We start from the raw sequence: 17271 nt of genomic DNA on the forward strand, positions 1-17271 counted from the left end.
GTTGTATTTATTCTATTAAACCTTATCTTAAAAATTAATAATTTAAAGGTTTTCTTGAGCCTCTAGGGCAGTGTATGTCTACATCTTAGCCTCTTGTGTATGCCTCTATATTCTATAGATATATCCCCTTTCTTTGTGAATGTCTGTTTCTCCCCTCTTCAGCATGTGTGTTTGCTGAAAGGAAAGAGGCAGAATCTTTTCATTTTTCAATTCCCGTATCCAAACAGTGGCTGGTATAAAAGCTCTGACTGTTTTTTGAATGACTGGAGCAAGAGGTTTAAGGAAGTTGAATAAACTCATGATAGGTTACCTTAACATTTCTGTAAAAATAAGAGCAAGATAATCTGTTTAAGTGGAATAGATGTAAGAGTGGCATGGGATATCAAATTTAGGAAGGCTTTAAGTTAATGTAATGATGGGATATATTATAGATTACCGAAATATAAATGAAAAGATGTGATTTAGTCAGAGGGATTAGGCAATATGAAGATTTAGTGTGTCCATGACTTGTTGATGATGAATACATTGACTTGTGTGTTCCTTCTTTCTTTTCAAATTTCTTTAGAATGTTTTTTAAAAATGAAAATGAAGCAATATAACAGCAACTTTATATGTGTTCCTATGCCATGTCCTTAAAAATGCATTTAGAAATGCTTTTAGAAAAGTGTAGTTGTTGCATATAATTACTTTTTTAATTACAATGTAAAAATTCCATTAATTAAGCAAATATTTGTAGAAGATATGGAAGCATTTGGGACTACAGTTCTAAAATGAAATAGTTGTAAGAAACACAATACAGTAATAGAACAATATTTAAATTCTTACTCTGCTGTATTTTCATTGGTCATCACTGTAGGTAGTAAACTACTTAAAAATATACTCAGCATTGTGTACAGTTTTTGCTTTGTTTTCAGTGATATCTAATGACCTGCATGTTTTTTTTTAATTAATATTCACAAGTTAAGAAATACATTGTCTTTTAAAGGGATGTGATCTGAAGGATACAAGTCTTTATGATTTAAAATTCAGGCTTATTGAAATTTGGACATATTACAGTTTTGCTTTGTACATCAGTCCCAAAAAAAGGTCTAAATTATCTATAAATTATCTATAAATTAAATACTTTCAAAATATTCAACCAATTTTGGGTATTTAAAAATGATTATTTTTATTTACTTATAATTGATTCTGTTATTTTAATCTATGAGTTGATCATATTAGACACAGGGAAAAACAACTAAATTTTATTTTTTATCATGATGTTTTTTCAAATGGAAACAATGAAATATCTTGAACCAATTTTTGATGTCTCACAATTTATTTCACTTCCCCTATGAGTATACTCATTATATATAAACACACATTTCTAAGATAAATTTTTTTTAATTAAAGTGAAGGGAGATGATGGTTAAGTTAAGTGAAGAGAGATGGTTAATATGGGAGAGCTTTATTACAACTGTATACCTTCTTTCATCATATTATAAACGTTTTATTGGCTCTCTGTCTTATTAACCCTAAAATGCCTTTTATTTTTTAATATGCCTTGTAACTACACCCAATATTACCTTTCTTCTACTTATTTTTGACAAAGAAGATTTGAGCTAAAGCAATGATGGCAAATTTGTGGAGAACTGCTTAATGTTAAATATATTATAATAATATCTTTATATAGATCTTTATATAAATAAAATAACTTGTTATTTTTGTGGATAAAATGTGGGCTCAGGAAAAATATAACATTCTTATTTTATCTGAATGCTTGTTTGACATTTTCGACTCTTAAAATTAAAAAAAATATAGTAGATTGGAAAATTGATTTGGAAAATCTCATGGTTTAGAAATTTTGTTTCATAGCTGAGGTATTAGAAAATAGAATTATAAAATCTAGCAAACTGTGACTGTAAAGAATTTTTCCATGCATTCTAGAAAGATCCTTATTTTCTGCTGTACAGGTTTTTCTCTAGTGAGATCTTTGAGTTGATCTTTTTACATTTTGAAAGGGTTTTCTCTAGTGAGATCTTTGAGTTGATCTTTTTACATTTTTTAAGGCAGTGAAATAATTATATCCTAATTGTGCAAATAATAAAAATACCTGGCATTACTCAGCAACCTATGAAAATTAAATAATAGTAGATGATACTGATTAAAAAGAGAATGTAGTTTCACAAATCTTACTTTTTATTGAGCTGTAAACATTTGACAAGAGCAAATTTGTAATTTAGTTCTGTAACAAGTTCTAAATCTTTTGAGAGAGACAGAGTAAGGAAATTTCAAGATCACATTACATATGCTGATGACAATTTCCAGAGTCAGGAGAAAAAAAAAGTTCTAAATATACTCTAGAGGTATGAAAGCCTTTCTGCCATTTAAAAAATTTACATTTATTTAAAAATATTTAGATTTAAAAGAAGCTAAAATGAGTTAACTATTAAAGGGTAGAAAATAAGAGTAACACATTTTTAGATGTTAATTGATGGAAAAATTAAAATCTTTAACAAATTAATTCACGTAAAATGTGTTACTTTACATAATCTTGCTTAATATAACTTTGATTTCTAAAAATGCCTTTTATAGAAATTTCTCTATTAGGGATAGATGTAAATTTAAGAAAGCTGTGAGCTGTGAGTTACTGATTAGTGATTAACAATGATTCAATCAGTAACTCACTATGAATTACCACCTTACCTTTTCTTTTGTGGTGTCCATTTTCCCTCCTCTTTTGGTGCATTATTAATACATAAACTCTTTAAGTACAATTACCATGTTGTTTATTAATGTTAAAAATTTCAGTCTAAAGTATAATTACGGGGAATTCGTAGATATGAAGACACTTCACTATTACATTTTTTAAAATTTAAAATATATTTTCTATTAGTTGAAAATGTTGAACTTGATCAACATATGGTACCAGCTAGCCTCATCCCCACCTGTTCTTTTGTTATTTTGTTATTGTTATAAGACTTAATGACAGTTGTAAGCCATAGTTGTGCATGTGGGGGTTTGTCCACCCTGGGGAGAAGAGGAAGAAACAGCAGTGTGGATTATGGAAATATGGACTGATCTAAAAAGAGACCTCTTGTAAAAGAATTGGACTCAAAGAAAAGCTAGACAAAACTGATGAAAAGATGATGGAATATGATGTGAAAATGATCATTTGAAATCTTTCTTTTCATTCCCAGCTGCTATGTTTTGGAGAAAAAGAATGCATTTGTATGTTAACAGAAAACTAAAAGAGACCAGATGAATAGTATTATTTATTAGATATGTTTTCATTCTGAGTGAGATAAATTATGTGCATTTTAATAGATTTTATATGTTAGGCTTTTTAAATCTGAAGGCAATGCTAATATACTTTGCATTTTAATATACTTTCATTTAAGTACATCTGGTTAATGCTTGTATTTTAAATAGATGTAATTTCAAAAGTTAACTTCATACTTGTTATGTATTATTTTAACCAATTGTGATAGTATTATATTAAAATATAAATTATTTTCTGTTATTCTTACAACTTATCCATTTATATGTTTAGTCACATGTGTTTTTTAAGACAACTGGATTATATCATAGCTTGTCTTGATAAGGTAGTACTAAGTAGTAACAGGTATCTTTGTCCTTCGCGTATTTGACCAGAAGAAAGAAAGTGTAATAGTCATCTGTGCAAATGCAGACCAAAGGTCCATGAAGTCTAACTAGTTTCTGATGTGCTGCATACAATGCAAGAAAAGTTATTGCCTGATTCTTAAGTTTGGGAGAAAGTTAACATGAAAGTATAGAAATAAGATGTTTGGGAGGACTGTATTGTGTGAGAAGACAATGTTTTCAGTTTTAGATATGCCAGTGCTTATGGTGTGGATCAGCTAAGTTAGGATACTTCTGACTGGAGTTCAGGAGAGAATGATGGTGGCTCAGCAGGTTAAAGTGCAGTCTGGTGATATGGTTTCAAACAGCTTCAAGTAACTGAACATAACTTAAAAAGTCACATATTTTAATGTTGAACAGGCTTTTTTCTAAACAGTGTTCTGACTGGAGAGCCCAGACTTTTGGCCATTGTGTGTCGTAATAGCCCTTATGGAGGTTAAGGGCAAAAGAAAGGACCTTAGGAAACACTAATGTGTTTGTAAAGGAGTGAAGGAGCCTGAAAATAAATGATGAACATAAGAAAGCTAGATGAATAATAGACACAGGGAAGTTATGTGTAACTAGGAGACATTTGGAAACTGACTTCCTGGATGAAGGGGCAAATCACTTTCATCATTGAATCCCAGATGTTTCATCCATTACAGCTTCTGAATTAATACATATTAAATGAGTGAGTGAAGTATTACACACTATAGGACGTCAAATATATAAAGACTGGAAAAAGAGTAGAATTTAAAGATCTGGTAGATGTTAGAGATCCCTGGTCATAGTAGACTGAGGACATTCAGTATCAAGAAGTGATAGACATGTTAAATATTTAATATACAGTGCATTATACTTTCAAGAAAATTTTCAGTGGAAGGAAGAAATATTTTGGTTCTGCTTTAGCTGCTCACAGGTTCACTCTAATTTGTGGAATTTCCATTAGACTGCTTTTACAAATAAGTCACTCCTAATTTTATAAGGATTTTACTTTTCATATATTTTAATACAATAATATATTGTAAACAATTATCACTATATATTCTAGAGAAGGTATATGATTACTTATTCAAAGAATGATTAATTTTAACTGAAATGTTTATTAAATATGGGTATGTGCATGCGTGTGCGTGTATTCATTCTGATTTATTGAGTAAAATCCTTTACAAGAGATTCAGGAAATTGTGTTTTCTCTTTAAGGTCACTTGTGCCAAAGTGGACCAGTTTACAAGTGATCAAAACTCATTGCTATTTGGTAAAGCCTGTTTGGTGACTTTGTGTGAAAAGAACCAGTGTTCACAGTTCTCAGTTTCTCACAGAAAGTTCTGCACTATAGAACTCAGACCAAAATTGGCACCTTTATATATAATTTCAGCAAGAGGCCAAAGATTACATCACCAAGGAGTATAAATTAAATTTTCGTTCCAACGTAGTAGAAATTCTGTAGTGGGTTGGGCAGAATAAACTTGCAAAATAATAGCTCACAATATCTCTATTTAGAATTTTAGAAAATGTTCATAAAAAAACTTGGTTAAAACTTCAAATTTAGTTATTATTTGACATTGAAACATTGATATGTATATTTCTTTAAAAGAAAACTTATATAAGATAACTTAAAAATACACAACAAAAATATCAGAATTAGATTATTGGTTTTTATTATTTTTCAGTGACTCTATTTGAACAAAGTTTTATTTTAATTACAAGTACTTAGTTTCTACTTTAAATTGAAGGCAGTTAAAAACATGTAGCAAAGTTCACTAAATATAATTGCTGAAAATTATTACTGACCCTAAATATTTACCTTCCGAGTTAGTTTATTCTCTGTGTGAACCCCATATACACACAGATTTATGTGCACACAAACACATGTGCACACACACACGTGCACACACACACAGTGGACTATCTACCACTCTTGAACCCAAGATAATGAAATACTTGTTTGATTCTAAGTCCCTCTATTAGTATTAACTTGTTAAACTGTTCCTGCTTGTTGTACTAGTTTATTTACTTACTCTGGTATATTCTTGCTCTAATATAGGACACATGTTTTCTTTTTAGATTTTAAGTAATATGCTTTAAACTTAATATATTATTATTTTGCTCATCTGTGAGAAAGTATCACCTTTAGTTGTATAATAATTTATACATAAGTATCACCTTATTCATAAATCTGTTATTGAAAAAAATTAGATTTTTATTGTGAATCTAATATCCTCAGTAGTAATAAATGAACATAGACAAAGGCAGCATTATTTCTACTTCAAGCCTAATTTCAGTGGAATAGAACAACTTATGCTAGGGCAGGTTAGCCTCACATGCGTGATTACATATTGTCCTATCTCTTTTGCTATGATTTCTTGATATCCTGGCCCTTTCATTTTTACATGTGGTTGAACTTTTGTTCTGAAGTATTGGTTATGTAATCTTTACTCATCTTATATATGGACAGTGTCCACCATATACCTAAATCTGATATTTAGGCATCTGCTGTTTATATATTGGAACCCACATAAAAATAGAAAACCAAATAAGGAATAATAGTTAGAAACTTCAGTCTGTAAATTCAAGTACTGACTTTTCTGTGTCACCTTGGATATTACTTAGCCCCTTTGGCCTCTATTTTCCGCCTCTATTTTCCTCCTCTATATGTAGAAGAAAATAAATCATAAGTTGTTATGAGAGTTAAATGAGATATGTAAAGTGTTAAGATCACAACCTGGCACAGATTAAGCATTTCTTTTACTGTATCTTTATTTTGGAGGATAATCAAACGAAAGCATGCAGACTTAAATAACATTTATTAATTGTTTACTAAGGAAAATTGATTCTTATGGGGCTAAAGCACTGTTATCTGAAATGAGTTCAGGATATATATTTCAGAGTATGAGTGATGTGTTAATCATTAGGTAGGTATTAGGGAAACCCCAAAATTGAGTTAACCCTCAAACATTTTGGAGATCCATTTATTTCAAGTATCATGATAACTATAATAATTCAGACTCTGGTTTACTACTGTTTCTAATTACTCACTATTTACTTACCATGAGTATAGTACCAGAAGGAGTTGAATACATTATAAGTTATATCTTGATATCACTAGGGAAATGAATATATGTTTGTATTGTTGTATGAGAAAATTTAGTGATTTCATAATGGAAATATTAAAATTGGCATATAAATATGAAGGATAGTGATTTTCTATAACAATGGAGGGTAAAATAGTCTTATTTCATGTCGTTTTCATGTCTCATAATCACGCCAATTTTTTTTATCTCCATCTCAATCAGCCAACAGCATGTGACTATTTTTTTTTTTTACTGAAGTAACTTTAGTTTACAGCATTGTATGTGATTGAGAGATACAGAATCACACTTCCTCAGGCTAATGTCACAATAACATGCCCATAATCAGGGCACTCACAGTCCTGCTAGATAGTTCCTGTACCCCGTCCCCACTTTGTCCTACAACCCCTTCTATTTCCCAATTGTACAACCTCAATTCCAGTCAGATATTTAGGGTTGGATATTGATTTGATTATGCCTGATCCTTTGTTTTGTTTCTCTATACTTCACATAAAAGTGAAACCATTCAATATTTGTCTTTCTCATTCTGACTTATTTTGCCTACCATTATTCTCTCTAGATTAATTCAGGTTGCAGCAAATGACAAATATTCATCTTTTTGACAGATGAGTGGTATTCCATCGTCTATGTATACCACATTCTTAATCCACTGCTCTGTTGTTTAGCACTTACGTCACTTTCATAACTTGACTATTAGAAGTAGTGTTGCAGTGAAAATAGGGGTGCATTGTATATTCAAATTTGTTTTTGCAGTCCCTCGGTGGACACCTAGAAGAGGAATTTCTGGATCATATAGTAGATTTATTTTTAATATTCCGAGAATTCCCCATACTGTTTTCTGTAAGAATTGGACCAGTCTTAGGTTCTTACCAGTTGTTTATGAGGATTTATTTTTTTCCACATCCGCGCCAACATGTTATTTCTGTTTTTTTTTTTTTATGATTTCTTCTCACAGGTGTGAGATGGTATCTTCTTGTGATTTTGATTTGTATTTTTGTCATTGTATGAAAAAATTTAGTGATTTTATAGTTAGGAATGTTATAAAGTTGATGCTTGTTGGGCATGTAAATATGAAAACTAAGTGATGAGTATTTTTTCATGTACCTGTTTGTCAGCTTTATTTTTTAGAGAAATGTGTATTTAGCTCTTCAGCCCATTTTTTGATTAGTTTGTTTTCTTTTTGTTGAAATCTTTAAGTTCCTTACATTATCTTGGGTATCAGCTTTTCGTCACACATATGATGTACAAATATTTTCTCACATTCATTTGGCTGTCTTTTCGTCTGATAGTTTATTTTGTGGAGTGCCTGATATATTACCCAGTTATATCCTGAACAGCTGAGCTTTTACTCCTATAAATGTCTCATCTTACGCCTTTCTCTGCGTTCCTGCTGCACTATCTTATTTCAGGCTACCCCATTTCACCTCAACTATTGTAAAAACCGTCTTATCTAATTTTGCAGCCTTTATTATGTCTTGTCCTTTAAAAACCCACCGTGTGATCATTCTAAAATTCAAGAATGTCCTTGGTTTAAACTCTTCAAAGCTTCCCTTTTCTCTTAGGTAGCACAAACGTAATTTTTTGTCCTAACAGGCATTTATTAATTTATTTTTAATTGATAATTTACATTTGGTAAAATGCAGATCTGAAGTATACAGTGACTTTCTGTAGAAACACAGACCCATGTAACACACATTCCTATAAAGATATAGACTATATCTGTCACTCTAGTCAATTCCCTTTGTCCCCTTTCTGTGCTCCTTGGGAGCATGACCATCTTGTAGCTCCAGGCTACTGCTACTCTGATTTCTATTACAATAAATTATAATTTGGATAAATATGAGAGTAAAATGGGATGCTATTGATAATTACACTGAGAAGATATATGTAAGTTTTGGGTAAATTTGGAAATTTTTTTTTTTATTTGTTTGCGTCAAGGCCGGATTTCTTAAATTTTACTCTTAAACCATCTATCTTACATCCTTCCAAAATTTGTAGTTTTTTCTCACCTCTATACCTTTGTTTGTACAAGTTCTTTCCTATGATGAAACGGCCATCCTTACTTCCTCTCTATCTCTTAATTCTCATACTATAGAATGGCAACTTGTAAATTTCTCTTCTCTATTTAGGTGAGATTTCTTCCCTCGTTACTGTGATTACAGTCCTCCAGAAGATCTCCTCCCAAGTTTGGCTTACAGATCTGTTTTCCAGACTCCTTAATATTTTTCACTTTTAACACCAATATTCTTATTACCTTATATTGTATTATCCTATGATTTATACTCACAGCTAAATGAAGGAACATAAACATATTACTTATTTGCATGGGTTTATAAATAGATAATTTAGTACTTTTTAGACTTTATGCCTTTTTAAGTAAATATTATTTATTAGAACAGTCTTATTTTATAATGGAGCAACTGTAATTTATTTTTTCTAGACAAAGTCTCCAAGTGACTGAATGGTAAATCCATTATGATTTTTCCAATTATTTAAAATATGATTCTTAGGCCCTTCCTGTTGGTGCAGTGGGTTAAAGTACAGCACTAAGAAGCTAAGGCCACTTCAGCATGAGTTCACTCCCCATCCCGGAGTTGACCCACATGGAACAGCAGACCTCTCCTGACCCGCCCGCTGCTTCCCCCAGCAGTATACTTTGCTGATCTGCCTGTTCTGCTCCCCACTCTGTCTCTGGTGAATCCTCTCATCACCCCTGTGCCTCTGGCCTGTACCCCAGTTTTGTATGCATAAATAGATAAATCTTAAAAAAAATATGTTTCTTGTATCTAATAGGTGATCTTGTAGAATCTAAAGGCCTTCAAGGAATAGAGAAATGATTAATAAATATACCATTGCTTCCAGTATATAGTAGCCACCTAGAAATACATATTTCTTCAAATATAAAGTATAGAGACCCTTATTTATGTTCTAAAACTGGAAGTTTTATTTTCTTAAGGCATCAGCATTACCACAAACTTCCCATTTGGTATATCACAAGTCTCATTATCTAGGAAATGAGAGTAGCTCAGACATTGTTCTGAATTAGGTTCTAGGAAGAACCAGAAAAAGGAATAAGGACCTATGTTTGAAGAATTAAGATAAATAATATGAATCAGCCAGTATGTAAGATTGAGGAAAATATTAAAAATAACAAAGAACTAAGAGAGATTGCCTCAGAATTAAAGTGGAAAAGTTATTTCTTTAGTGAAGGCAATGGTAGAAAAAGGATGTGTTTTCTAAGGGTACCTTTAATAATAGTTTAGCTAGGACCGTTGAAGGAAAGGCAGAATTTGAGATTTATGGTGATCAGGAATACTTCCATTACTCAAATTTGCCAGTGCCTTGTATAAAGTTGATAATTAGTCTTTATTAAACGCTTTTATAAATAAGTACACTGAAAGGAATTTTTATTAATAAACATTCCCTTAAATGAAAAATATCAATTGACATGATTCTCAAGAATCAAGAGCAGTACCCAATATGGTATTTCTCAAACCAAGAACAGTAGCCAGTATGTTAGCCCACAGTAAACTTTCATAGATATTGAAATGATCAGGTATGCATATTCTCTGAGATTTCTGGTGTTGAATGAGTTGCTCTGTTGTGTTTGATTAAATAGGAAAGATTGAACATATTCAAATCTATATCTATATTCATATGTAACTAGGTAAAATGTATTAAACATCAAAGGAGACAGATATAATATGCTATTCTATATCATTTAAATATCTTAATATATTAATGTTTTGGCTTAGGTCATTAGATATAGACGTCAATAAATATTTAACAGAGTTCTTCATTGAATTTATACAACATTTAGGAGTTCTTAAAAGCACATGGCTAATTAATGAAAGAGATAGTGAGTGTGATCTATATGCATTGTATTGTCTAGTCATTTTACATACATTTTAATTTAATTCTACTTAGTTCTCATTTAACCCCCCACCCCCAAATATATGTTCATTTAATTCTATGAGATTGATAAATTTTGCTCATTTTCTGGGTGAGGAAGGGAATTTCATAACTAATAGCTAACAGAGACAGCTTTCCAATGTTCATTGCCTGACTACAGACTAACATATGTGTGTATGTGCCTGTTTTCTAATGATCTAGTCTTAAGTCTCCCTAGTTCTGAAAATCAAGAATTCCATTTCCTTTGCCCTGTATAGCATTTTGCTGTGGGTTGAACTCATGATAGCTCAGCAAGTAATTGAAGTAAATCTTTTTTTTTTTTAATGGAAGCATTTTCCTACATATATTAATTCTACTTTTAATTAATTCTACTTTCTACTTTTCTTTATTTTAAATTATTGATTACTTGTTTTGAAAGGCCTTAATATCTATAAGTAAAAATACTGACAAATTTCCTTTTTGTTACATCTATTTTTGGTCTAGAAATTGTTGCGTGTTAAAATAGAGGTAAAAGAGGCCAAGTAGATATATTAGGTTGAACAGGGAGGGAAGCTTTTATAGTTATTAGGGGAAAAGAAAGAAAATTCTTCCTAACTGGCTTTTTTCCTTAGATTCAGTTGGATACTAGTTATTCAGATTCTTATATAAGAATTAGTGTCAACCTAGGGATAGAAATACTGAGAGGAATTTGCAAAATAATTTTTGACAAAAAACTTTGGAAACTCATTTGCATATATATATTTTCATGCCTTTTAAACTTTTCTTTATCTTATTGAAGGAAATGTATTATGCCTTTTACTTACCAAACAAACCACTTATCTAGCTGCAGAATACACATTTTTTGTGATGTCACTCTACCTTTCTTTGAATCTGATCTTTTTGTGACATTAGATAAATCTAAAGTGCTTGTTGACTACAGTTCTCATCACCTAAGATACACATAGAACCAAACTCCCTGAGATTAATATTTCAGTGGTAAGGTTCTTTTTTTATAGTAAAACATGTTTGTTTCATGGCAATTACTAAATCTTCCAACAATAACAGTTCATTTTTAGTATTGATAGGGATAAATAACTTGATCAGAGTTAATGATTTGAAGAATGAGAGAGAAATTTGTATCCAATTGAAACAGTCCAGGAATATAAAAGCCAAGACAGAAATCTCATAGTGGGTGGTTATTCTAACAGTTATTGGCTCTAAATTTAATATAAACCTCTAAGTTTAAAAACGAGAATACATTGTTTAAAGAGGCTATGTGTATAATTTACCATATTGATATAATTCTAGCTATTAATAAAATGCATCCTGACATAATCACCCTGTTATAAGATCTGTATTTCCCTTAAAAAAATTAAAGTATCTTTTTGGAACCAACCAAATGAGCTGGTTGTTTTGGCCTGGAACATCTCAATGTAGAGTTTGAGGTTCTAAGTACTGCATTAGGCACCCTGATAGGTACTAAAGTTGCTCGGTGCATATTTTCCTTGAGAGAAAGTGAAGTGTATTACTTCTTCCTGTGAAGCTCAAATAGATTGAATGAGTAACAGTTAATCCTTATTTACTTTTTGAGATAACATTCAAAATTAAGTAATTTTTAAAGCATTGTATGGTCTTTGTGAAAAATTGATGAGTGGCTCATTTACTCAAATTGATCTGAAAGTATTGAACATATTACTTAAATTATTAAAATTGTGGATAGTTAAAAATTTACTTGCTATAAAATAAACAACCCCATAAACAATGGGAAGAAGAGCTAAAAAGACACTTCTCTAAAGAGGAAATGCAGACGACCAACAAGCATATGAAAATATGTTCAGCATCACTTGTAATAAGGGAGATGCAAATTAAAACCACAATGAGATACCACCTTATACTGGTGAGAATGGCACATTTTAAAACAACTAGCACATCTTAAAACAACAACAACAAGTGTTGGCGAGGATGTGGAGAAAAAGAAACTCCTGCACTGCTGGTGGGAATGCAAACTAATACTACCACTATGGAAAATTCTTTGGAGGTTTCTCAAACTACTAAAAATGGAGCTTCCATATGACCCAGCAATCCCACTCCTAGGTATCTATCCAAAATACACAAAAACACTGATTCAAAAAGACACCTGCACTCCCATGTTTATTGCTGCTTTGTTTACAATAGGAAAGACATGGAATCAATCCAAATGCCCAAAAGTATATGACTGGATTAAAAAGATCTGCAGCAACATGGATGGAGCTGGAAGGGATCACGCTTAGTGAAATATGCCAGAAAGAAAAGGAAAAATACTGGTGGTTTCACTCAAAGCAGGAGCATAAAGGACCAGGGGTGGAAAATAACAATAATGAACAACTATATACCAGAGACATTTTACAGGGGTGGAGTGGGAAATAGATCAAAAATGGGGGGGCAAGGGGGTAGTGCATGGGACTGTGGTGATTGCACATGGGTGAATTGGTAATGGAAAGTCCACAGGGATTACAACTGAGATGGAAAAAGTCACAAAAGGATGTAAAAATAAGCTATTATAATAAAAAAAAGAAAGAAAAAAGAAACTCCAGAATACTTCCATAAAAGAGTAAATGTGTGCTTGAACTAAAAAAAAAAAAAAATTACTTGCTACAATATTATCCTTGAGAACTTTAGGATAAATTTTATACTTACAACATAAAAATATTTGTGAGGGAATTATAAGAAAGAAAATACAATATTAATTTAAGCTTCTTTGTACTTACATATATCATGGATATATGAATGTATATTGAATTTTGACTTTTCCTTTGACTGATTGAAAGCTGGTTAAGAATAGGCAGCCATTTCTCTTGCCAGTGACTAAGAGTGATTGTGATCACTGGCTAAGTAGATATGATGGGAAAGTAAGCAAGCCTTCTAGGAAAGTTTTCTTGGAAAGGACAGTAACAGAAAAAAATGCTTCTTGCACTGAACATTGCTGTCTTCATATGATGTGCTGAACCCTGGTAGCTCATTTTGTCATTGTGAGTAGAAGTAGCTGAGGACAAAATTAACACACTCAAGAAAGCAGAAGTACAAAAAACGTCTAAGTCCTTGAGGAGGAAGTTGAATTAATGAGTACAGAACAAGTTTACCTTGTCTTTTCTTGCAGTGAGGGAAGCACCCCTTTTGATATAGTTGACCGTATTCCTTAATTACAGATGCTTTTCAAACTATGTTAAAGAACCAAAACCTTATATATCTATAATATAGGCAATCAATAGTTTTTAAAACTCCTTCCCAAGTGATTCTTACATCGTTTTGTCTTCATTCTAATCCTTTCTGCCCTCACTCTAAGAATGTCTGAAGTAAGAGAGTTACAAAATTAACTTAACTGGATGTGGGATAAATGATTGATTAATATAAGGGGGTCAGGAAAAAGGAGGGGTGTGAATAATGACTATGTTTTTGATTTGGGTAACGGAACAGATGGTACTGCCATTCTAGGGTAAGACTATAACAAAAAGAATGGCTGCAGTTTTGTACATTCCAAAATTGGTACTAGAATCTAATTTTAAAGTATAATTCTGAGTCCACAGACAATATCTGAACTATTTCTCTGAATGCCAGAGTTAGTAGTTGTAGCTACAGCCATAGATGCAGATGAGATTGCCTAGGTAGATGTACCTTACTGAGAAAGAAAAAGTTCTGGAACCTCAGATGAAATCAGTATTTCGTTGTAGGATAGGGAAAAAGCACTTGAGAATTAAAAAAAAAAAATTACTGACATAAAAAATGACAGATTTTCTTAGAGAAATTCAAGACCTCTATTGTTATTGGCCTTTAATTTGGAGGTAAACTTTACAGATTACAACTTGTTTTAAAAAGTAAATTCTTAAATGCTTGTCTTTTTATTTGATGAATTTATAATGTTAAAGGGAACCTTGTTTGCTAGTGAGTTAGTATACCATTCTAATACTAGCATTTAGCGCTCTTCTCACTTAGTAGATCAGTTTGATTATAATGTCCTCTAGTATAGAGAAAGGATATAGAATAATAAAATAAGGTGTAAATTTTCATCAGTCCTTACTTCCAGTAATTGTATTGTTTTTAGGGCTTATACAGCTCCATGCAACACTGTTCCTTGTACTTTGCTGTTTATAATTTTATATTCGATTTCACCCTTTTTGATATTTGTTATTAATATTTGACAGATGCTAGTCATTGTATCCTTTCTGTACAAAAATAAAATATTTTAGAGAATTAAGCAGACTTGGAAAACTCAAATAACTTTTCTTGATTTGGTAAATTAGGTATTTCTTAAATTCAGAAGTCTGTAGGAAAAGGGAAAACACCTCTGACAAGCATTATCTAAAACCTTTCACACAATCTGTTAATACTAACCTATAATTGTATGTGTCTGTGTGTATGTGGTGGTGTGCGTGTGTGTAGTGGAGAAACAGCATATGGTAGTAAAACCAATTTTATGAACAGTGACAATAAATATAAAAGTACAATTTTAAATTAGCATTACTGCTGAAAGGATACCAAAACTCGATTTGCCTGTGTCTTATTTCTTCTTCCAATTCTATTCTTTTTTAACTTCGGTTTGAATAGCACCTGTAATTAAGGAAGAAAACTGAGCCCTTGGAGCTAGGTAGGACTTCCAGCTATTGATCTGTGTAAACCCAGCTTATACTGTCAGGGGAGAAACAGTCAACTGCTGAGCTGCTTTGTCACTGACATAAGCTGAGAGAGGATTTTTTTGTCTATACTGTTTATACACTAGTCTATAGACCTGCTGGCTGGTTGAATTTTAAAGAGTGCGGAGGTTTAAAGACTTGTCCCCTGAGGGATGCTTCTGCCAGTTGGGAAGCGAGCTGAGGCTGTTTTGCAGAAGTGTGTGCATGTGTGTTGCTTTTGGAAGAAGGGAGGGGGAGGGTGTGAAAGATTGAACAACTAACTTGGAAGCATTCTTCTCAATTTGAGCTTAAAATTGATAGAAACTATGTTACAAATTTGGGTAAATTAGAAGACAGACAATGAATTTTGAATGGTATTTTTATTGTGACAGAATTCATGACAATTTTGGAGGGGGAATGTATAAATAGTCTTCATATGTGTAGTAGGTATGGTAACTGGCTTCACTTTATGCAATACAAGATGAGGATTAGCAGTGGTAAAGTGAATTTCTCATTTGTAATGAACTGACTTAAGTCACTTAAATTATTTCAAATTTAGTAGCCCTTTTTAATTATGTAAGGAAAATGTTGTTAGTGGTAAATTATTTAGCTTTTTTAAAATACGAAATCAATGTCATACTTTCAAAGGTAAATGTTCACAGGCAAACCTAATTACCTTGCCCTAAAGACATAAGATTGGTTTTTTACATGGTGGTTTTTCTTTTTGCATTAGTGATTTAAGGCTTATAAAACTTCCATAGATAATAAGCATTGAATTTTTTAGTGGCCATCTTATTACAGATTACATTTTAAAAGAAGGTGAGGATTTTTACCCTAAGACAATACTGTATGTGTAAATTTTAAGTGTTCAGATACTGATGGGTTTTTTGGATATAAGTTTTATTAGTAAACAGAAATAAGGTATTTTTTTGAGGGGTTACTAATGCAATAAGATATTCATTCTTTTTAATATAAAATATTCTTATAAATGTTTTTTATATATCTTAAAAATTTTCTGACTTTGAACTTGTATCTTTAGTTTTAACCTTTTGCTTTAGAAGCAGAGGTAATGTTTTTCATATACACAAAATAGTTATTTTTCTAGTTTTTTTATTTTTTGTCAGTGACCAACAGTTATTTGCATAAGTTATAATCATGGACATGTATAACCTTAAAAAGCTTTCAAAATTATTTTATAAAAATAATTTATTTTATAATGGTTATAAAATCACTGCAACTTTGAAAATCAATAAGGTTACTTTCCTGCACTTAGTTAAAACACTGAATTTATATTAGGCATTTTTTAAATTAAAAGTACACAATAGAAGATATGTTGTTTTAAACTTAAAAATTTGTTTTTTATATACAAATCATCTTTGAGTGTGATTTGAGGGAAAACATAGTAATGTTTTGTTGAATTACCAAAAAGTGAAACATAGATGTGTTTATTTAGCAGCAGAAAGCTTTTTTTTTTAACTGTCTAACTATGGGATATGTAAAGTTGTTATACCTCTCAGTAATTCATTGTGCTGCCAACTTCATTCCCTTTTCTCTGCCTGCATTTTAATTGAAACAACATTTATATTTTTGAGCCAGGATCTGTCAGAAGTCCCTGTGGCTAGTCTTTGGTACAAGTAGCAGCAGACGTAGCTTACCCATATGGTGCGGTGCTTCTTGTAAAATCCATATGGCCTTGTTGAAGGGAATCCCAGCGGGGATGTGAAGGGTGTTAATACCCTTCAGGCCAGGCCTTTCCCTCCTGGGGTTTCCATGGCATTGTCAGTGCAATCTGCCAAAGCACAAACTTAATTCCTTTTTAATAATCAATTATTTTAGTCGAGGGACCTGTGCTATTTTTCTTAAGAAAAAACTTTCTCCCCCTAGAATATGGCTACAGAAAGTTTTAACTGCATATTAAAAATATTCTAAGGTGTTTATTTTTATTTGTAATTTCAGGAAGTACTACAGAGTGTGCCAAAGTTCTGTTTTCCCTTTGATGTTGAAAGGTACAGTATAAGTTG

General features: G+C 31.7%; 1 protein-coding gene across 2 annotated transcripts in view; it reads left to right on the top strand.

Moving 5' to 3' along the window:
• The window catches only part of DENND1B (DENN/MADD domain containing 1B), a 212554-nt gene that overhangs the window by 58396 nt on the left and 136887 nt on the right, over positions 1-17271 (top strand). For both annotated transcript variants that reach the window (XM_012726735.1, XM_012726736.1), the window contains exon 2: positions 17207-17256. In XM_012726735.1, the coding sequence (XP_012582189.1) occupies positions 17207-17256 (50 nt within the window). The remainder of the gene's footprint in view (positions 1-17206; positions 17257-17271) is intronic.

The sequence above is a fragment of the Condylura cristata genome, unplaced genomic scaffold, assembly GCF_000260355.1.
Source record: "Condylura cristata isolate star-nosed mole 26May11 unplaced genomic scaffold, ConCri1.0 scaffold00018, whole genome shotgun sequence".
Taxonomy (NCBI): Eukaryota; Metazoa; Chordata; class Mammalia; order Eulipotyphla; family Talpidae; genus Condylura; species Condylura cristata.